The following is a 23966-nucleotide window of genomic DNA, read 5'->3' as shown; positions in this document are numbered from 1 at the left end:
AACTTCTCTGTAGGTGTGAACGTCGTTTTGAAGGGCACAGTAGCCGCTGCTATCCATGTGGAATTGCAGTGTCTCCCTGTGGACGCTTTATAGCCAGTGGGTCAGATGACAAATACGTAAGTAGCTTTTGCTTATTTTTCCTCCTAAACTACAGGAGCTACTCATTGTATCTAAAAGACCCTTTTCAGAGGATTCTAGGATTCATCTTAATGTGGATTACTGGAACCTATGATACTTCTGAATAGTCCATTAACATGTAGCAGTTACAAATGATTCATGATTATTTTGTCCAAAAAATCCCAGAGCAGCTAAATCTTAGCACTCAAAGTAATTGTTAAAAGATTATTTCTATAGGTTTCCATAATATTTGACTCTGAATTGTCATGTGCCATCAAAGATGAGGAGAATGGTGTTTCCTGTAGCACAGCTTTATGTGTTGTATATATATCTGACCAGTAGGAACTCTGTAACAAATGCAAATTAATTTACTGAAGCTCCCAAATACAGAGTGATGAATCTTTTAGTATGGCTAGAAAGCCATGAACCAATGAACCTATCAGCTTAATAAAAAATGAGAAGTCATTCAACTGGAATTAGTACTTTCCAGACTCTTTGTGTGTGTATTTTCTCCCCAGACAGTTTCTTTTCTGAATCAATGTCAATAAAATTTAATTATTTAATTATTTAGAGATGAATCCTGAGTAAATGTGTATTGATACTTTTTTTGAGTTTGCACCTAATTTTAACTCAGTATGCTTGCAATGTCAGCAAAATGTTTTTCTTGCTGTTTGTGAAGAGATGGGAGATTGCTAACTTGTACTATAGGCCTTTGAAACTGGACTGAGGTCGGGCTCATTGCAAATACATCCTTTCAAAACAGCTGGGTAGGAATGCTGTTGAAATTTATTTTAGGTATTTCTAGGTTAATCATCAGAACATGACACAGTTTCTGGTAAAATTCAGATTCAGAAGAGGAATTTACTCTTCTGGCTAGTTTTGAGATAGTGGCTCAAATAATGTGTGAAGGTTAGAGATTTTATTGGCAGATTGATGGATGTTTGGCAAACGGTGTTGTGTTCTTGACATTTCATGATAAAACATGTTTTTCAAGTTTCTGGTAAATAGCATTTCAAAATTTAGCTTGCAATACAAAAGAAGGGCTTTTTGCTTTGCCTGTGAAGAAATGCATCTAATATTCATCTCAGATCACGATATATATGATATAGTAATATATTTATTTGAGGGTACTAACTAAAGTTGCTTTTGAGTTGTATAAAAATAGGTGCAGTCACAAGACCTTTTTGTCTTCGCTTTTGCACTAAGGTATTTGTTTGGAATTAGTGCTGATTCAAGAAAAGAAAGACAGCATGATTTTGTCTTAACTCCAAATTCTTGGCACATGGTGGGTCATCAAAGGAAGCTGAATAGCTGGCATGCATCCTGCTCCAGTTGGCATGTGGTCCCTGGTAGGCACAGTGCCAGGCAATACTTTTTAGTCTGGCTCCTGGGTTGGAATTTTGCATAATTTGTGTCCTGTGTCTGTAGAGAACTTTCATTGTTCTTCCTGTCCCCTCAGGAAAATTGAGTTTTGGACTCTTGCTTATACTGTACTGTTAGGATAAAATGCAGTTTTGGGACATTTTTTTAGAAAGCTTCCCTTTGAAGTGTTGAGGCTGGATATACTTTTGTGCTTTCTTTTGAAACAGAAAATTGAATGCTGCACTGAATAGTCCATTCATATTTTTCCACTAATAGCATCCTGACAGATGGCTTAATGTGTGACTGGGACAATTTTAATAGTATCAAGGAGTCACATATTTCTGAAGATTATATGAATGAATGTCTATTGGAATAAGCTACATGAAAAAATCAGTAGTGTGGATACAGAGCATTATCTTCAAAAAGAGCATTCTGGAAATAGGTTATGTACCTTTCCATTGAGAAGCAACTGCATCTTCAGTCATCTTGGAGTTTACTGTGGTTAACAAATGTGATTGAAATTAAAGCCAAAAAAGGCATAATTGGAATACAATTGAGAGACATTGACCCTAAATTGCTTTTTGTATTTCACAATATCTGAAACATTTAACAAAGAGGAATATTTTGTATACAATGAATAATAGCAAAATCACATTGCTACAGGACATAGAACAGCAACCCAAAATATGTTATTGCAAAAAAAGGGATGAAAATTCTGTCTGCCTTTCTTTCTACTTTGAGGGTGTATGGCCTGTTTTATATAAGAGCTTGATGTAGCTTCTGTGTGGCTGAAGTGGCCACATGGTTTTATGTGAACTGCTCTGGTGCATGTTAGTGTAAGACTTCTAGATACTGTAAATTGGGGTTGAAAGTGTTTCCCCAACTGATTACTCCAACTTCCTTAAGAGAACCTTTACCAAGACCTGTGTAGGACCTGATGGTCTGATAAACAGGTAACCAGAATCCTGGTTTTGGACTGTGATTGTCCTTTCTGTAATTAGTTGTGACTAGCAAATATAAAAGGCTAACACTTCTAATATCAAATCTTCTCTGCATCCTAAATAGCTTAAGGTTACAAGAGAATTTAGTTGACTTTTGCTTAACTGAATACACATAATATTGTAATTTCTAACCATTTTACAAGTGGACAATCTCAGGTTTCTGACTATCAATATTATCAAGGATGTTGGACCTTAATATACCTTAATTGGGTTTAGATTTCCATTTTTCTGGACTCTGTACAGAACTGTTGACTAAAGCACTCTTAGTGTAAGAAGATATCTGGACAGTGTGAAATGCTACTTTTTATAATAAAAAACCCTCATTTTCTTTCTATGCTATGTAGTTCTAGTTAGCTGTTTTACTTTATGTCTAATTAGCCACTTAATTTTTGTCTTTGAAGATCTTAGGGCTCTATGAATAAATTCCAAGTTTCCAGAAATGAAGAAATAAATATTTGTCTCTTTAATTGCTTTCAGACTCGTTCTTACTAGCTCTCTTTGAACTGTAGAGGCACATTTTGACCCTAGTGCTGAAATTGGATTTTCTAACATAAAACTCTCTGTCCATGCCAAATCTCAGTGCCTGTGTTCATAGCTCACACAGACTGACCGATATCACAAACCCAGAATTTTTTCAGCATAGCAGGTTGCTGCATGAATAACAAAAACCACATGGGTAATGTACGAAATTCCCTTCCCTTTTCTTTTTACACTTTTCAACAAAGCCTAGGATTTTGCTTACAACACTGTCTTTGAAACACATTTTAAATTCAAGATGAAATTTATGCCTTCCAACTGTGAAGGCACCAAAGCTTGAAGCAGTAGCCCGTAGGGCATCATCATTCAAAGGAGTAGCAGGAGACAGGATAAAGCAATTTGGTTCTTATACATAACATCAGTCTAATAACCACTTGTGAGTCCCTGAATATTAACCTTCATGCGAAATTTGTTTTAGAGTAAGTTCTCATTATGCAAGTGATGCTGGTCCAGGGGCAAATCCAAAGAGTTTTGCAAACCTGTGAGTGGTGGCTGGATGCAAACCCAGACCTGATATTTTTTGCAGACTGAGTTATTTTCAGATACAAGATCCTGCATCAGGCATAATACAAACTAGAATTTGTAGAATTTGTTTATAGTTGATACCTTAATTTAAGTATCTACAGAGATTGATATTCCTAATAAAATATCAATGCTGCTGAGCAATATACCGTAATGCTTTACTACCAAAAAATATATTTGTGAGTTGGGCTGCCAGCACTCTGTACATCTACTCCTCTTGCACTTCACTACTTCCTAATGTGATCATTGCCAAGAAGATTGTATTTCTTAACCCCCATAAATATATTATTAGCCACCTTAGTCTTTCTGTGGCTCAGTTCTGACTTATAAAATCGAGATTAGCAATGATATCTTTCCTCTCTCCTCTTGTATTTAAGAGTTTAGATGAGGCCTGTTTCAGTTTGTTACTGTTGTGATCAGCTGCTTTGATCTTATGTGAAATCCTTCCATCCTTGTGTGTCTGTGGTGTGATAAGATTTAAAATTGCATCTGATTAGGTTAAAAATTACATAAAATTATCTAGATACCAAAGAAGAAACACCTCAGGAAATCCCAAATGTGAATGATAAAATTGTGTGGTTGATTTTCTCCCTTTAATAGACCACTTCATTAGAACTTTTTAGGTACTAATAATGCCAGGTAAAAGACTACAAATGAGGGAGTTGGCAAAGATATTCTTATGTAGTTGTATATAAATGGATGAGATAGGACTAGTTAATAGTCTAGAATGCTTTGTTCCATATCTCTTGGGAGTGTATCTTGGAGGCATCACTAAGGTTTAAATTAGGTATATTTGATATATGATGAAGTATGCTTTATTACTTTATTTGGAGAAAAGAAGATATTTTCTTTACCGAAAAATTACTTTTAGAAAAGTATGCTATTGGTATTGTACTGAATTTGTTGTCTTGGTCTACACTTCATACCAGAGGGCTTGCAAAACAGAATGTATTGTATGAAGCAGTGGTAGCAACTATCTGAAGCATTTTGGTTTCCAGTGTGATTGGTATTCCAATTATATATTACTCAAGTTTTATCTTATGTGTTCGTACTGTTTAACTAAGATAGGCTTTAACAGGAAACATCTGGAGATAACAGCATTAGTAATGTTTACTGAGGAGAAGGCAGGACTGACATTGCTTGGCAGAACAAAATCCATAGCAGAGAATGAATGACAGGCTGTGACAGCCTCTGCCAGCTGTTGATGGAGAAAATCTACTCCTTTCCAAAGAGGAACACAGTTTTGTTTTAGTCTTGAGCCTGAGGTTTTTTGGATTCCTTGGTAACGTGGTTGGCTGTTAGGCCCATTATCCTAGAAGTGAACAGATAAATATTGCTTTCTTGATTGTACAGTCATGACATCGGGTGTGCTGTTACTTCACTGTCTCTTTGGGTGTATCTTTGAAGATGGCTGAAAATCTTGGCTTTTGTAGGTTATTTTATGAAGCATGGAGTTACTTGAGTATGAGCACATTAATTGTTCTTGTGTGCTTTATGGTCAGTTCAGGCTACTGCTTATCTAGGCCAGTACACCTCAGACCTGACCACCACAAAACCAGATTAGCAGCTGAGAGAGGTTGAGGATGATTTTTTGATGCCTATAGATGTATTGTTATTTAACTACTACTGAACTTTTTTTTTTTTCAAACTGAATTTTATGAGTCTGTAATTTTTTACTGTGTTAACAGTGAATTTTGCTAATGCTTTTGAGAGATAGGAGGAAGTGTGAGAAATTAGCCATTTTTCTAAAGAAAACTAATTTTATAAAAGATAATGCCCCATGTTCAACTGTAGACAAAACAGGAAGGTGAAGTAGATATGCATACCCAATGTTCATTTTGGAATGCATACAGCAGTTAGGTGCTAAAAGTGGGTATATAGTTTATATAGTTTTATATCCACAGGGCTTGTGTTTTCTATATGTGTACTTCTTCGTCTCAGTTCTTGACAGTAGTTGAATTTTGGGTATGATTGGTACATCTGGTACAAACATCTGGTTGAAGGTCCTTGGCAGCATCTCAATCTTTCAGTACTGCTGTCAGTCAACACCAGTGCACAAGCAGGAAATGCAATTATTGGAACTATTGATACAGAGCAGAATCCTAGCAGCAGTCAGAAAAGAGCCAAAGTGGGTGTGATACAACCATACTGTTTCATAGTGAGATGTGAATTCTTAGAAAAAAGTCTTCAATTTATAATTCTGTACTCTGACAACACTTTGTGTGTTCTAAAAATAAAGGCAACCTAAATTCAGTGGTGCATGGTACTGCATAAATTTCATACTAAAACAAATAAAAACAATCACACACATTAGGCCTTAAAATTAGCAAATTAAATAGAAACTGAATTGGCAAAAATTGCAATTTGGAACCTTCATAGAAGGGTGGCTTAGAGAGGGAAGTCAGAGATGGTTTATGTAATTTTTTTTTAGTGAGGAAAATTCAAATGTGTTATCTATAACTGCCAGAAGATTGATACATTTGAAAAATATCCCCTGCATCTTGAAAGATGACTGATATGTGTAATATTATTTTAATAATAAAGAGCATTAATAATGTTCACTGTCACTCATTTTTTTAGTTATGTCAAAGGAAATCGTATGGAAACTGGGATCTTACAGTAGTGGGAAGTTTCCTGTGACTACCAGAAAGAGAGCCTCCATAAGAGTCATTAAAAAGGAAAGGGACTCTGAGAGGGTGTACTGTACTCAACATTTTGGTGCCAGGCTTGATTAGACTTTCCATGCTACCACGTGGTAAGTGTATAAGATATCTTGGGACTGAAGAGCATTAATCAATGCTTAGGATACTTATGAAATCTGTTTTATTATGTGTGGATTTGGCACCAATACCTATAGTTAAGGTAGTCTAACACTTTCCACTATAATTCTGTTTTCAGTTGGTTATAAGTAAGACCATTCTGGGCTGAAACTTTCCATGCTCGGTGTCTGCTTCAGGTTAATTGTTATTTTTCTTTAGTGTAAGTAGTTCAGGAGCTTTTTTAGCCTGAAATTGAGGAAAAATACATGGTTCAGTGGAATATGTGCCCCAGTATAAATAGGGAGCGATGGAGTGCAAGTCAAACACATATCATGTATTGCAGGATTATGCATCAAGTTTGATGGCACTGATGGAAGCAAATGGGCGATAATACCTTATTAATAATGACAGATGTCTTTTATAAAAAAATTTTAGATTACTAAGGGACTCTATCCCTCAATCAAGGGACTTAAATATTTCTGTCTTCTGCAGCTCATTTGAAATATTAGGAAAAATAGTCACAGAAAAATGATGACATTGGCCAGTCCATGCAAAACGTGAGGAAAACATCTCTATTTGTGTAAGGCCAAATTAGGTATCTTAGATATCAATATCTTTCTGTTTGTTTGTTAGTTGTGTTCTTTTCCTGTGATTTGTTTGTAAAATACACACTTCAGCTTAAAGCCACAGCAGCAACAAAGCGTTTTACTTGAAACTGGTGTTGCTTTTCTGATCCCTGTGCAAAAGCTGATAACAAGGACAATTCTTCTGTTATTAGTCAAGTACTTATGATTTGCTTTCCCCTCTTTCCTATCCCAGGAGGCGGTAGGAGTGTAAGTAGTTTGACACAAATGTTTATGGCCATGGGTTGGACTAGGGGGCAATGGGAACAGATGGGTACAAGTTTCCTTTGAAGTTAGAGTGTGAGAAAACAGAGGAAAGAATTTACAGTGAAACTCTGCAGATAAAACGTCAATTTATCTAGCGCACTCTGTCTACCAGTGCAGTAGAATTAAGTAATTTTCCATTTGGGTACAAATTCCTCCACTCAGGGAAGGGCCTTTGTCTCTCTTCCTTGTCTCATGGTACAAGTCTAGGGAAGAAAGCAGAAGCTTGTGTATATTTGTAAGGTGCTAAATACACTGTCACACTCTGGGTTACTGAAAACTGACTACTCCAAATGTTCTTCAAATGTCTAGTGAAAGGAAATACAAGTAAGTATGTGGTTATGGGTCCAGGAAACTTTTTTGGAAGCTGTTGGTACAGGTAAATTATTTTTACTTTTGGCTGACCCTCAGCAAGAATTGGAAAGGAAATACCAATATCTACTGAATCAGTATTTTTATTAGACAAATTTCATCTTAATATAAAAAAGGGGATTGACTTTGGCTAAAGTCTAAAACATTATATGCACCTATGCATTTTGGGTATTGCTGAATGCTTCCTAGACTGTTTTGTTTTCTTTTTCATTCCATGTGGTTTGCTGAAAATCTGTTTTTCCTCTGTCATTGATTTCATGTTTTCAAGCTTTTTTTATTCTTCTGTGGCTAGTGTTAATGGTATCATTTATTATTTCAGTTACTGTTATTTCCTTTTTTTTTTTCTGTAGAGAAGAATATGCTAAAATAATCTAGTAAGTACAGAATAGAAAAACCATTTGGATGACATCAGAAAATACAGCAAAACTAAAATGATGGCACACTATAGCAGAAGGATGTTTATACTGGAGTTATTCCTCTTGTTATGAGTGTTAGTTCTGTTAAAATATAATTCTCTTTGAGGTTTATGTTTTATTTTTTTTTAAACTTTTGAAGTTAAAAATAAATGTACTTTCAATCTTTAACCAAGTTAACTTTTATTCTCAGAATTTAGATTGTCACTGGCTAGTTTAAAAATCTATGGTTAGAGCTACTTAAACAGAAGCTGGTTTTACCCACTTTTATATGATGATGTTTTTCTTTTAATCAGATTTTATTGTCTTGCATGTCAGAATTACTCAGAAAATTACCATTACTTTTCCTTTCAGTTATTGGAAGAGATGATATCTGCTACAATCTAATAAACTATTCTTGCATGTAGCTAGAGACTCTGCTCCTTTTTCTGTTGAACCGTAACACCTAAATATATAAGATTTACGGGGCTAGGAATACAGTACTGGAAAGACGTTTAGCAGTAGTTCCATTAGGATAGGTTTGTAAGAGTGATCAATGGGCAGGTTGTGTTTCCTGCCATGTTTTGTGTGTTTTGCCTAGCAGCTGTTCAATATGAGCATAGAGTCTTTGTGGTAAAGGTCAGAGGAAAGGGCTTTCCCACATCTGGTCTTTCCCAGGGCTTTGGTGGTTAGCTACAGATGGGTTTCTGCCAGTGGCTGCTTGTCATGACTTTCCACTGATCCAATGAATCTGGCTATACAATGTGGCAATTTGGAAAAGTGCTGCATCCCAGCCTAATCTCTAGCTCAGGGCTAAGAATCATCCCTTGAAAGGTGGGATGTAAGGGTTTGAGTGCTTTTTAGGCTGAGAAGCGTGACTACATCACCAAATACACTCTCACTAGATTGTAATTAAGCTGCGCGACTGCTTGATAGCATTTTTGAAAGAAAGGTATGAGCCCAATGGTTGATTTAGAAACAGTGTGGAAGAGAATAAATTACCATAATACCTGGGTTTAGCAAACTTTGGAGTTTTGTTCAAAAAATAGTGAAATATTATCACATCTATTTTACAGAGTGGAACAGGGACATAAAGATTAAGCCAAAAATGAACATGGTCCTTCCCAAATTAAACTAAGGATCTGGAATGGAAAACTAATTTTTACTGGATAATTCTGGCAAAGTTCCGCAAGCCACTGGATTATGATGGAAAAATTTCAACTTCACTAATGCCTCTCTGTGATATGTTCTATTGGTTAAAAGACGGAGCATGTTTCTTTGTGAATCAGAATTTTGTGCACTTGATTCTTGCTATCATTGACTTTGCCTCTTCTCTGTTACTCCTTCCAAAAAAGGGAACTGAAGCCTAAAGAGGCTGACCTGAAACAGGGGCTAGACAGAGTTAAAGGAATAAAGTAGATATTTATTAAAAGGCCTTGCAAGGATACACCCTGGGCAGTACAAGACCTAAACAGATATGAAAGTCATCAATATCTTAGAATTGATTTCTATAATTTGGGATAATTTAGCAAATGCTTAAATTAACTAAAAAAAAAAAAAAGTATTTATGAAAAGAATAATGCACTCTTTCCCCAATAAATAACTAAACATTAGGTGTACTTCAAGAGGCAGGTAAAAAAAAATTACCCTTTAAAAACACATTTTAAAATATGTTCTGTGGAATTTAAATACCTTTTTTAAAGTGGAATCTAATACCTTTCTAAATGAGATAACTCCGATGATTAAAATTTTCTAACTTCTTTGTAGGCTATATATTTAGAGTTGCTGTACTATAACTTAATGCTTCAAGAATGTGGTTATTTTTTAATACTGAAAATACCAACTCATTGTTTTTTTAGGCTTATATATATGAAATGCGTTCAAGCACTTTTTTGCAAAAACTGGGGAGACACACAGAATCTGTAATCAATGTCAGTTTTAATCCCTCATCTCCACAGGTAAGCCATTACTTTTTTTCCTCTTTGTAATGAAAGCATGTAAAATAACTCAAAGGCCTGAAAGATTTAAAAAGTAATATTATTTCAAGTGTTCTGTGTCAGAATAGCTATTGAAATTGCTTTATCACAATATTTTGAAAAACTATTACTGTTGTGCTTTGAACCTTTTAGATATCTATGGGTGAAAAGTACTTCAAAGAAGTTGGCATTATGCAGTAACAATTTCTATTTGTTTAGTGATCATTGTACTATGTTAACAGCATTGCATTTCAGTGTAATGGTTTAATTGCAGTGCAGCAATATGTACAAAGAGGTTTATTTTCTAAGTATTATTTTGACACTCAAGCTTCCCTGCAGCTAGTTTATCATGTGAATTCTTTGTATGCTGTTTTTAAAGAAGTTAAATCCTATGGATGTACCCTCTTTGTTTTCATATATTGAATTTGCATTGAAGCCTTATACTTTCTACTTTTTTGTTCCTTACTTTAACGACACAACAATGGTCACTATATATATTTATGTAAGAGTGGACAGTAGCTTCTGTTTACTTCACTGCCTCCTCACTACTGACTGTGCTTGTTGCTATTAAAGATACTTATGGAGTAAATAACATTCCTTCACTCGTAGGAGTATTGTAACATTTATATAGCTCCTTCCATGTGTAAATATAGATGCTAGCACTTCTGTGATTTTAGAAATTCTGGAAGTTTTATGCTTTATGTATATATTGTTTGAACTGACAAATTGTTGATTGCTGTCTTAGGGTTAACATTGCGTATTTCCAGTGTTTGGATTCAGCAATGTTATATTCAACCAAATTGTATGGTTTATTAAACTTTGCAAATCAAGAATCGTGCAAGGTTTAGCTCTGAACATATTTCTGCAAAACAGGTATACTATAAGAATAGAGATGACTGTAGTCTTGCAGAACTCTGATCTGTGGGCCAGCTGCTGGAATGCATTTTAGTGGAAAATGACTGATTAGAGTTCAGTTTTTAGAAGTCTAGGCTCAATTGCAGTAGTAGTGTGAATCAAGACTTGGAAATAATTAAGTTCGGGAAAATCAGTTGTTAATCAAGGGGACAGAATCTACAAATGGTGTAAAATAAGCTTTGGCTGTGGCTCCAAGCCAGACTGGTATGGGAGTGTGCCTTGGGGCACAAACCCTTTAATACTCAATTTTATCAAACATTACACAGTCAATTAAGTACTATAGTTAGAGCCAAATCTGAAGTTTAGACCCTTTTCTTGAAGAGCTCTTTCCTGAGAAACCAGGCCTGTGGTTTTGAACCAGCTGATGGCTATCTCCATATATATTCTCGTGGGGAAAGATTTCGAGGATGGTTTTATCAGAAACACTTTACTAATAGCAAGGAATGTGTTAAACTGCTGCAAATTTACAGATGAAATGTAAATTTGATTAACCAAATAATTCTGCATGACATGCACTCCAAAATGCTTTCTAAGTAATTGTTTTTGTGGGAGTTACAGAAATGAAAACCAATCCAAAAAACCCAAAAATCTACCTGAGTTTTCCAATATAGAATTTAGCATGAAATTACATTCCAAGGCACTAGGAGAAGCTGCTAAGCAATGCAATGATAAGCCTGTAGAGTAGAAAAGAAGAAAACCATAAATTAATCAGAAAAGAGTAATCCCATACCTTGAAAGAAAGACTTTGTTTTAGGCAGTCAGAGCTTCCAATACTGGAAGATTTTTGTACGCATTTCTACTACTGGTTGGGGATTTAAAATTGACTCTATTGTTGTTTCATCCAATGTTTGAATTAATTCAATTAAGATTTATATTGGATTCTGAACTGCCACTGCATAAAGTCCCATTGCATTCAAGGGGAAACACTGGCAGGAGAAAGCAAAATGGGTGAAAAAAATAAAGTGGCTGATGAGTGAAATTCAGATATTATAACTAAGTCTTTTGCTGTGGAAACATCCAGCCAAAAGTGTGGTGTTCTGTCAGTGCTCCAGTTCAGTTGTTGCTTGCCCAGCACCTGTCCATGAGGTAGCTTATTCCAACCATTTTTAGGACTCTCACTTGCATAAGTGCTCTTCCAGAAAAGAGGGAAAAACCCTGGATGGATATGATATTATTATAGGGGGCATTGTTGCTTTCATCATATGGTACTCTGAAATAATTATAAAATGATTGCTATGAAAGCTGGAGAAGGGGAATAAGCTAGAAAATTTGCACTTATCTTAATTTTCAAGATGATTTCTCAGTTTTGGCTTCTTGTTTTCACTTCCTGGTTTTCACTTATTGATCAAAACTTAAGTAGGGAAGAATATTTATCTTACCAAAACCATTAGTAGCATTTCAATCTATTTTAGAGAGTATACATTAAGAGTTATTGTAGTGTTTAGCTATAGTAACTGTAGTTATTAACTATAACACATTTAGTCAGTCTAAATTAAAAATGGAGTGAGTCTTATCTACTAAATATGGAAACAATAAGTAATATCTGTGATTTTGAAGCAGGATAAAAGCAAATGGGGACTATATTCTCATCTGCTGTTTTTGTGAAGTTGAATATTGGTATATGCTATGATGATAGTTATTTTTTCATGACAGAATCAGGACTTTGAAATCAGTGTGCATTGCTAGCACCCCTTTGAAACACTATGGGAGGTAGTTTCATGCTTTTGGTGAGCTGAGCCTACACAGTTGGTCAGCTGGCCTGGCTGAGAGCCTTCTGAAGCAGAGTATAATTTAATTGAGTGACAAATCAGAAATTACCAAGAAAGAGACTATTTAAATGTTCTTCCTATTTAAAGAGAGATCAGCATGTTCTCATGCATCTTGATATCAATTCTTAAACTCTCTGCTCATTTCACAAACCTGTTCTCTTTTGTTAAATATTCCTTATACAGTTTAGGAGTAATGCAGTCTTTGTAGGAAGACTGTCTTTGCCAAAGTCTGTACTGCAGTTTATGTCTGGTGAGAAGATACTTCCTTTACCAATATTCAGCCAAAGGAGACAGTTGCATTTAAAAAAAAATATAGAGCCTCCTGCTGACCTTTTCTGAGGATGAATGTATTTCTGTCCTTGTCTTCTTGAACTGTTAGCCAAATCTGTGTACTCACATTTGGTTAATCTCAGTGAAGTGAATGATGATAGGGACTGGAAATTTCCTAAATTTAACAAACATACCAGTTTAATTTTCTATTCAAATTACTGAAGTATCAGTCTGATTAAATTTTATCAATATTTTATTTTTATTCACCATCATATTCAATATCCTTCTCTTTTTCATCCTCAAATGTACAGATTTATTGTGATAGTATTATTTAAAAAAGGAAGGGACAGCAGTTAATGCAGTTTGTCCTGATAGTTCATGGGTTGTTATAGATCAGCTTGTAAATGGTACCAAGATACTCATATAAAGCAGTTCAAGGCAGCTGCATGTGCCCTTTCTTATTCTGTAAGACTCTGAGGCTTATGAGAGGTAGAAATTGGGGTAAAAAGATCTCTTCAAATGAAACAGCACCTGCAGTATTGTTGAACAAACCAATCACTGGGACATGACAAACTTTAGGGGTTTTTTTATGTAAGATGGTGATTTAAAAATAAATTATTGGCAGTCATTGACTGATACAACTGTGTTGTATACAAGCCTACCACATGTTAAAAATCTTGAGACAGTCTTCAGGTTTGGAGAAATGGATAACCATTCAACTTTCAAACTTTCAACAGTTAAATGGATTTAGAAATCGAGTCAAAGCAGAGAAGTGCCAGTCTAAGTATCTTGGGGGAAAAGAGGATCTTCAGCTCTACCCACCTTTGGGAGAGTCTCAAAGTGGGCTTGGTTTCCTACAGTGTCTTGTTTGGCTGCTGCCTTTGAGCCAGTGGTTGTATTTGCAGATCTTGGCTCTTGCCATCTTAAAAACTGCTTTGACAGAAAAGAATGCAGATCTTTGGGCTGTTCCACTCTCCAGCTACAAGGGCTGCTGAGCCTGTGGATAACTAGGCTACTAGTGTGACACAGCAGATAGTCCTACTGAATTTATTCCAATCCCTGAGAATTCGAAATTGAGTTCATCACTGAACAAGTATGTCACTGTTTATAGCAGAAGGATAATTTCTTTTGCAGTTTCTAACAAACTCCAATAATGTTGTGTATCAATGTATTAAAATATGAGTTGGTGTTGTTTAGTGCAAAAAACTGTTTATACCAAAACATTCTTGCAAATAAATATGAAAAACATATGAAGAAGCATGACAGATTTTTAAAGAGAAAGAAAGAACCTTCTATAAGCTAGGAAGGACAATATAATTCAGTTCAATCATTGAATGCTCTATGCATTTTAAGTGTGTTGCCAGCCAAAAACAGCTGTACACCACATGATTTTAGATAAATATGCTTGCAGGGGCAAGCATCTCAAGTCATAGCACATTTGTCATAATATCTTTATGGTACATCTTACAAGGGTAGATACTTTATTGAATGGCACTACTAGGCTGGAAGGGTTGATTTGGAGCAATTGGCTACTCTGCTGTTCAATGCGAGTTCTGTTTACCAAGTATCTAGACAGGCTTCCCTGTGGACTGGAAAGAGAGAGGATTGGCTGGGAGTGGGAAGGAAAGGCACTAACTGTAGTGACAGGGATAATTTGGAGAACAGACAGCTTCTTGGAAACTGTCAGACAGAGAGTGAAGAGAGAATGGTGGAGACTAAGAACTGGAGGAGAACATATGTATGGAGTGAAGTGATGATGTTGGAGAGATGGAGAGAGTGCCTAGAGGGAGGGAACGAAAGCCCTGAGTAAGAGATGAAAACTGCAAGGTTAAGAATTATGGTTTCTGAACTTCTGGTTAAGCCTTGTTTCAGAAAGAGATAGGGAAAGTGAGATGCCTGTCACCTGGTTTTCAGAGCTGCTGAGAACAGGAGGTTGCTCTTAACAGTTCTGAAAATTGGTGTGTTCAGTGTCTCAGTAAAAACCCTATCTTTTCAAAGGAAATAAAGGGAAGCTTCCACATGAGATAAACCTCACTTGCTCCCTTTACACACTACAACACCTGTCTTTTAAAAGCCAATAATACAATATTGAAAGGGGATAAGCAAGTGAGTATCTGCTTTTAATGCTCCATGAAGGGGCATGTAAAAAGTATTCTGTGAAGTATACTTTGAATACAGTCTCCTCCTCTGTCCAGAGGAGCTGAAATTTGCCAAACAGGAAGAACTAAAGGACTAATGGTTAGGCGTTTGTTCAGCTACATTTTTCATAGAGAAATAGAATTTTCAATTTAATTATCTTATATAGCACTTTAGGAAGCTATCAAGCTATCTTATTTCTCTTTCTTGAAAAGTGTTGTATTTAACTCACTCAACACATAGTATTCATAGAATGCAGTTGAACATTTGTTGATACTAGAAACCATTCTGTGGGAAGTTCCAATTCTAAAGTTTCTGGGCTTTTCATGTAGAACAGGTACAAAGCTTCTTCCTCCATTTCAATTAAAATTTCAGCATTTGCATTCTAAGATTCTCCCTTCTTACATAGTCTTTGAGAAATTTAAAGCCAAATTAATTGGCAGTCATGATGCAAACGTATAGTGGATGTATAACAAATCAGAGTTCAGCCATTAAAATATATTTAGATGAAGTACAACCAAAATGAAGTGTGGAATAAGCTACATTCTAAATGAGCTTTTGGAAAAGGGAAAGCTAAGTCTTAGCTAACAGATTAAATATGAAAAGAAAAACAGACTCAACTTCTGTCTTAAATTAAAATAGCAACATAAAATGGTTCCAGCTGACTGATGGAGTATGATATAGCCACACCAAATATCTTGGCCCAGCTCCTGGCTGTATCTGAACTGTGTTCAGCATAAAGGGAGAAAGGCGCGAAGCAGAAATTCTTTAAAGCTGCCTTTTGTGCCTCTCTTCTTCCAGTCCACTTTGTAAAGTACAGCAGTCTCAGAAGGGCTTGATTCTGCCCTCCCTAACAAGTTTTCCCTGTGAGCTGATCTGGCAACTGGGGGGACTTTTGCTTTGCCTTCTTACTTTCAGGGCTGTGCTGTGTGGTGGGGCAGGCAGGGAAAAGTACATATTGGTAAGGGGATCTTGTGGCCCTTCCTCTTATCTCATAGAAATATTCAACATCTGCAATCACCACTAGTTGCTGTGCTTCTGAAGAGTGGTGTTTGAAATATTTTAAAATTATGGTAATACATGCATTAAAATGCTAATTTTGTCACCTGAAGGGACTGGTTAATTGGTGCTTTTTCATAAATCATTCACAATGTTTCTGTCTGGAATACTGTAGTTGCTGAAACACTGTGACATGGTTTTTTTTGCAGAATTGTAGTTGTATTCTATCCAGCTAGTTATTTGCTCATGTAAGAAGATTTCTTGAAAGAAATAGATAATTTCCCTGCTGATATATCATGCCATGCCATGCCATGCCATGCCATGCCATGCCATGCCATGTCATGCCATGCCATATCACACCACACCAGAAACAAACACAAATCTGGGACTTATTTCAACAGTTAATGCCTTCCTTTCTGCTCCTCTGCTAACATCTGGGGCAAATCACACTGACTCTGCCACTGCCTTTTTCTTCTGTGACACGGTCCATTGCAGAAAGAAGCTAGATCTGGAGAAAGAAAAGTGACAATTATGAAGACTCTTTTAAAATGTCAACGTGATGTGTGTGATTCTTTAACCTGAATCATAGAATGTCTTGGGGTAGAAGGTACATTAAATGCAACCTATTCCAAATCACTCTGCCATGGACAGGGTTGCCACCCATAAGACCAGGTTGCTGAGGACTCATCCAATTTGATCTTTAACCCTTCCAGAGATGGGCTATCCACAACTTTCCTGGCCAACCTATGCCATTGCTTCACTACTCTCTGAGTAAAGCATTTCTTCCAAGCATCTAACCTAAATCTCTCTTTTAATTTAAACCACCCCCCCCATGTCCTATCACTATTTAAATGTATAAAGGGTCACTCTCCTTTTTTTTTAAAACACTTTAAGTGCTGAAAGACTACAATAAGATCTTCCTGGAACCACCTTTCCCCCAGGACGAACAACACCAGCTCTCTCAGCTTGTTTTAGGAGAGGTGCTCCACTCCTCTGATCATTTTGTGGATATACTCCAACCCCACATCTTTCTTGTGCTGAGGACCCAAGAGCTAGATGCATTATCCCAGCTTAGATTTCCTTGAGAGCAGAGTAAAGGTGGAGAATCACATTCCTTGACCTTCTGGCATCCAGCCAATTCCTTATCTATCCTTCAAATCCGCCTTTCAAATCCATGTCTCTCCAGTTGAGAGATAAGGATGTCATGTGGGCCCTTGTCAAAGGCCTTGCCACAAGCCCAGATAGATGACAACAGTCAGTTTTCCTTTGTGGACCATTTCAGTCACTCCATCATAGCAGGTTTTCAAACCCTGTGAGGAGCAGCTAAGGACTTTGAGCTTGTTTACTTTGGAGAAAAGAGGCTGAGCAGTGACCTCATTGCTCTTTACAGCTTCATGAGGAGGGAACATGAAGGTATTGATCTCTTTTCCCTAGTGTCCAGTGACAGGACATGTGGGAATGGCTCAAGGATACATCCATTAGAGGAGGTTGAGTTGATGTGATGAAACATTTCTTTAGAGAGAGAGTAGTGAAACACAGGAACAGGTCGATGCACAATGCTTGAATATCATGCTTTAATTTTTGGTCAGCCCTGAAGTGATTAGGAAATTGGATTAGATGATACTTGTGAGTCTCTTCCATTTTGATTCTGTTCTGTTCTATTTAATTCTAATTCTAATTAAATTTCTAATTCAAATTTAAATTTGAATTTTATTGTTTCTATCTCCTCCTTTCCCAAGCAGTACATGCTGAGGAAATCTCTCATATTTCTTCCCAGCTCTGCATTAGTAGAAGGGACTGAATAGCTAATCATGTTCCACCCTAGGTGTTGTCTTCTCCCCCTTTGTGAGAAGAAGGCATGAACCTTCTGATGGGTGTGAGAGCTGTGGATCGTTCTATGATGATTTGAAGGACTGAACAAAATTCGCAAAAAGCATGTGGGAAGTGTGGTTTTTAAAGTTTGTGTTCATCAAGTTCAACTGGGATTCCACAGGATGTCAAACCTCTGCATCTCTGACACTTGCAAGGCTCAAAGTGCTCAGTCTGAAGCAGGTGTATTCCTGAACTAAATGGTTACAAATGTTTTTGAGGTGGGCAATACCAATACCTGTTCATTTCCCTGTGGATTTTGTTCCCCTTGTAATCAGTTTTAGAAATGCCTGACCTGTTTTATGTGACAACAAAAGCTAAAACAAGAGAGCTTGAGAACAGCAGTGCTCATCAGAGCAGAAGTCCATTGGCCCAATGCTCTTCTTCCAAGTGGTCAGCCATCACTGTCGAAAGGAAAGCTTATGAGCGGTGCAGGGCTGCTCCTGCTGGGATCCAGAGAGTGTAGGCCTCCTCTGGCTGGGACTGGCATTCTCTGGAGCCTCTAACCACACAGTGACCTGCCAAGGACCCAGGAGATTTGTCTCAGCTCATCCTGGGCCCTGCAGTCCTGTCTGAGTGATGCTGTAGGTGTGTCCACTTGTGTCCTTGTTTCCTTGGTGGGCCTGGGACCCACACTGCAGATAGCTGCTCTATGGATGCCTCAAACTGGGTCAGAGTTTCTTAGGCAAAACTCCAGGCATAACATAACATAATTATTCAATTTTATTCTATTTCCTGTACTCACCATGAGCTGAATAAAGATGAGACTATCATTTGCCTGAAATGCCTGGGGTTTTCAGCTCCAAAACCACTTTCAAGGGCACGTCACAAAGATTACAAGTGGAAACAAGATTTTTATTAATTTTCTTTTGTCTTTCTGAATCTGTTTCAGAGCCAATGCTCACAAGAATTAAAACTGTCCCACAATATTCAGATTATTCAAGATTTCTTACAGCTAATGCAGACATGTCAAATCCTATCATTTAATGGTCTTTTCTGAATCCCAATAATGTGTTAAAATCTATTTATTCATTATTATGGATTACTGAGTACAACTTTAAATAAGATAAAAATTATTTTACAAGCCAATTTTTCTCTTGGCATGACTCTATAGACTTTGCTCTCATGAGGTCTCTATCTTGTGTCTTTCTAAAGTGAAGGAATTATTTTTGTATCAAAAATGCTTAAAGATAGGACTGTCTTTTTATCTAGAATTTTTGGGACAAAGTAAAGCCTTTTGCTTATTAACTAGTTAAAACTCAATCATCCATTTAGAAAATTACTTAACTCGTTCAAGGGAAGTACAATTGCTCTGATGCAGAGACTTTGAGAAATGATAAGGATAGCTAAATCCTAAAGAAATATCTGGAGTTGTGTCTACCCAGATTTGTGTGAATAGGTGTATGTATTTATCGTCTATTTGTACCATATATTATACCTAGACACATTAAAAATGCACTTAAAATTAATGAAAGAAGCACCTTTCTGATAAAGTGTGAAATCTGTGAAATTCTACATTGAATTAATAGTGCCAGGAAAATTATTTTTAATAAAGCTGGCTGTTTGATTTCTACAGACATTTGACCCTGATTAGAGAAAACAGTTTTATTAATACATTTATTTAGAAGTTGTTTTTTTGCTTTCAAATTTAGCAATTTAATTAAATATGAAATTTTGAAACAAGTGGAAAATAAAATTACTTTGTTGTGCAACTTTTACTAACACAGGTCCTAAAAACTGACTAGTGAAATGTGAATCTTATTTCTCACTGTTATGCCAAGATAAATTTCTGGCAAAGGCTTTTTATTAGTGTATCCAAAAGCTGATAGAGTGCTCATAGTTTTAAATCTCAAATTATAAATTTGTATATTCAGCAGAAATAGATTTTTTTCCCTTGTTTACAGTCAAGACGGAATCATCTGTGGTCTCACAGTGTATATTCAAAACTCATGGCCATAAATTCAACAGTATTTGTTAGGACTAGACCTTACATTTTAATTAGGGAATAGGAAGTTTCCTGAGTTGTAACACACGTTTGTCAAGTATGGTTTTCTCAGACATAAACTCTATGGATCGTCTAAAGATTTAAGGAACTTCCTTCTTCTTTATATTCCATGATGTAGTTCTGCTTTCACTCATCTTTAAGTGTTTTTTCTGTTTGTGTTTTGGGTTTTTTCTCATTTTAAGCATCAAATAAAAAAAATGGGGGAGACCTTTCAGAATGTTGAAATTTGCTTGAGATATTTTAGTGTTCAGAAACTTCATAGATAAGGTGAAAATTAGTAGATCTACTATCAATATGAAAATGTTCCTCACCGGTAAAATTGTTAAAAGAAAACTTATTGATATTCTATTGATATGCTGATAGCATATTTCCCAGGATGAGCAATGGACTCCACGGAGAGAATTATTCCTGAATATCTATGGCAGTTCAAAAGTTTTGAAGGCCAGCCTTTCCATACCATTTTCGTCCCTAGTCCTATACAGTCTGGCCTAATGAAGGCAGTGAAAAATTATATATCATATTAAACCTTTTGTTTTAGGCAAGGGATTCCTTGTACAAATGCTGATTCTGTGTAGCAGTTTGAGTACATGAGCCTTCATTAACTCTGTCTCAGCAGTGGGCCTGCAAAGGCACCAGTTGGTCTTCACTGGTTTAAAATAGATCACACTGAAATGTAACACATGAGATGTTGCTTTTTGAAATTATAATTCTAGGTTTGAGATAGCATGATGAGTGTAGGATAGGAGCCTTTGTAGAGCTGAGTAATTGAAATGCAATTACCCACTTTGACTTTGGACAGAACACTGAGGATGAGAAGTCTGTAGTAGTTAAAAGCAACATCTGATTCCAGTTATCAGATTTTAGCTAACCTTTCTATATTAAAGAATTTTTCAAATAAAGGTATGATGCCAAATATAATAAATAGTATGATAATAAAAAAATGAAACAGAAATTGTAGAGCTAATATTCTAAGAAAAGGCATAGAGCAAGATTACAATTTATACAAAGAGTATGTCATAAATGTTACCCTTTCAAGGCACATATTTCTTAGAATTACAAATTCCTTAGGAGTAGAATTAGAATTAGAGTTAGAATTCCTTAGGACTAATACACAGAACTATCAGGCAAATCTTGAGAACTTCCAAGAAGATGTACTGTAAACTAAAATTCACACTATACATGGCAGCAGTTTATTGTATCTGGAGCATATTACATTTTCTTCTGTGATTCTAACTAGAAGTTGCATTCCTTCCATTCTATCTTCATGACTGTTTTAATATGAAGTTTGATACAAAATTGAGAAGTTTTTTTGTTTTGTTTGAGAAGCAGGCCAAAAGTCTATAGGAATACATCAGTTGCAACAATAGATTCCTATAAATGCCTGTCATGCAAAAAAGTAATAGTTACAAAGTGTTAAAAAATAATTTTTTCATAGGGTGGTTTTAGAGAAATAACTTTAGTACTCATCATAAGGATAAAAAAAGGACCTAATGAGGGACACCCAAGCTGTAGTTTGTTACAGAATTCATAAGGATTTCTGAAATCTCTTATTTGTTTTGTGTAATACTGTTTTTTGAGTATGAAATAAGAACATGGACTACCTTTTATTTTGCTTGTAATCTAGATGTGATCTAGAAGTTTTGAATAGGTTCCAGCTAGAGGCATCTCCTCTGAAATGTAGGTTTTTCCATCAATAATTTGTTTAAGTGGCTATGATACTTACTGAAAGAAGTGTTTTTCACTTCAAGTGTGTTCTCTTTCCAAACTTCAGACTTACTCTATATTTGAAGGTTGGAACAAATTCTGTCTGTGAATGACTCAACTTCAAAATGTTTTGTTTGCACTGCAGAATATGATACACTCTCCATTGGGAAGCTGCTAGCCTGGCATGTTTAGCTAGTTTTCCCGCTGACTTACCAAGTGTTATGCAAGCATTGCTATCCCATGACTTGAACAGCTCCTGTTACTTTTACTTTGAATATGGACACAGAGTTTTAAAACATCTTATAAATAAGAAAGTCCTTCATGGAAGTTAAGTGCAATATTTCAAGATACAAAGGTCTGTATGAAATAAATATGATTCCACTTTTTCTTCAAGTGTGAGTTATATGCCTTTATTATTTTTAAACAGAATATAATTTTCTTTTGAAAATATTTAAATATGCAATATGTCATATAAGACCGTGGTTTGTATTTTGAATTTGCTATCTGAGAAATATTTTCCAGAAAAAGGTGAATTACCCAGCAATAAAATGAACTTGCTTTCTATAGACATATAGCTATAGGGTGGAATAATTAATGAGCAAAATACATTTTGAGTCCCAGGCTGTATTATCCAGGCACGTATAGACATTATAAATCTCTCAGCCCCAGAGTAGGAGTATCATCCAGAGGAAAAGAAAACCTTTATGAAAAGGAAGCAATGCAGGTTTAAGAAAACCTCTCGTTGTCTAAAGCAGGTTGTGTATTATGGAACTGTGATGTGTATTAGAACAGCTAAAATCTTACACATATATTATTTTTAAAGGAAAAATAATTATTAAACTTCAAGGAAAATATCCTTAATATGTAACCAATATATTAAAATTGACTGATGTGATGGAGTTGTGTACAGTGAAATGAGTCATTTTATCTTCTGTTTGCATGTCAAGAGAGGTAATGTAATTATCTAGAGCTAGCATTTCTGGCCTCTCTTTAAGAAGGAAATGCAAAAAAAAAAAGAATGTGATGAAGTCTGAAGAAGAAAAGACTTCCTCAGGAGCAAGTCAAAGAAAACAAATGTTAATATATTTGTTAAATTACAGTTAAGACTAATGCTGGAAGAGGAAGAGGTTTTTGTTAACTTATAATGCTATGGGGGAAAATTTAAAGAAGACAGAGATTTTTATTTATTTCAATGAAAAATTTTATAAACAAATTATATCAGATCTGAAGTCCATTTGATTGACACAACAATCAGCTGGCCAGCCTGCCTTAGTGCTTACAGCTGAAGTGAAAAACTGTCATAGTTTTAAAGGTCCCACTTCTGTAAACACTTCCTGTTCCGTTGAGTTATTTTGGGAGTTTTAACATGCAGTGGTTTCAAAGAAGTTGTGCCAATAAGTAGAGTATAAAAAACAGTATTGAAAATTACTTAATTTAATTTAGTAGGGAATTGTATATTATATGGCAAAGTGCCTTTCAACTTAGCCTTATGTATACCTTTATTTTTGACATGATTTGATTTGTTAAATGTTTTCTATTTTGTGCCTGATGGACACAAAGTATGGCCTCACAGTTTAGAAGGAGAACAAATGAGAGTCCCTCAGTTATAGTCAAAATGTAGAATGAAGGGCTTCTTAAGAGCTAAATTTAAGTTACAGGTCATTAATGGATGATATTCAAACCATGTCAAATGTGCATCCTTTCATTTTCTTTTCCACCATGCTTCTAAGTTACAAGCTTCTAGATTTAAGAATTGGAAAGATCTGAAAGTAAAAATAAATTCTGCTACAGTTAAAACTAAGAGAACAGCAAAGTGACTGAGAGTTATACAGTACTTGGTGCGAACAATATTCTGTTGGAGTGTAGCTGGACCATACAGCAATGCTCATGACAAATGCTCCATAGACGATGGTGGCTCTTTATTAATAGTGATATTGGAGTCTGGAAATGTAAGTAGATTGTAAAAACATGCAGCCCATATTAATGAATCAGAAGTTGTTGTACTTTTCCAGGCTTTCATACATAAAGAGTGTAAGGTATCTGCAATGGATGTTGGCTTATGGACTGAATAGCAGGATATAAAAACACTCAAGTGATTTAGGCTTCTAGCTTACAAATCCTTTCTGAAGATGGAATTGGAAGCTGCTCTTAAGTCAGTTATTTATTTACCACTTATTCATTTGTTAGATCTTTTATTCAGTATTTGAGCTTTTAGTCCTTTGAGTCAACTTATGGAGACTCTCACTGTTGTTGAATGGCTTGAGTTGCATTCCTCAAGCAAACCAACAATGGGTGGTCATAACACGTTGGCAGTCTGGGAGAGTCCATCAATAACAAATAGCTCCTAAACAGGATGTATCATGGGTGGTCCAAG

General features: G+C 35.8%; 1 protein-coding gene across 1 annotated transcript in view; it reads left to right on the top strand.

Annotated features, from left to right (window-relative positions):
- WDR27 (WD repeat domain 27) overlaps window positions 1-23966 on the top strand; it is a 90456-nt gene that overhangs the window by 39055 nt on the left and 27435 nt on the right. The window contains exons 22-23 of the mRNA XM_054279977.1: window positions 14-116; window positions 9809-9907. Of these exons, the coding sequence (XP_054135952.1) occupies window positions 14-116; window positions 9809-9907 (202 nt within the window). The remainder of the gene's footprint in view (window positions 1-13; window positions 117-9808; window positions 9908-23966) is intronic.

The sequence above is a fragment of the Melozone crissalis genome, unplaced genomic scaffold (genome assembly GCF_028551555.1).
Source record: "Melozone crissalis strain CALT ecotype California unplaced genomic scaffold, PUWL_Pcris_2 ptg000027l_1, whole genome shotgun sequence".
Classification (NCBI taxonomy): Eukaryota; Metazoa; Chordata; class Aves; order Passeriformes; family Passerellidae; genus Melozone; species Melozone crissalis.
The sequence above is the reverse complement of the archived record's forward strand: the minus strand, read 5'-3'. Positions and strand labels throughout refer to the sequence as shown.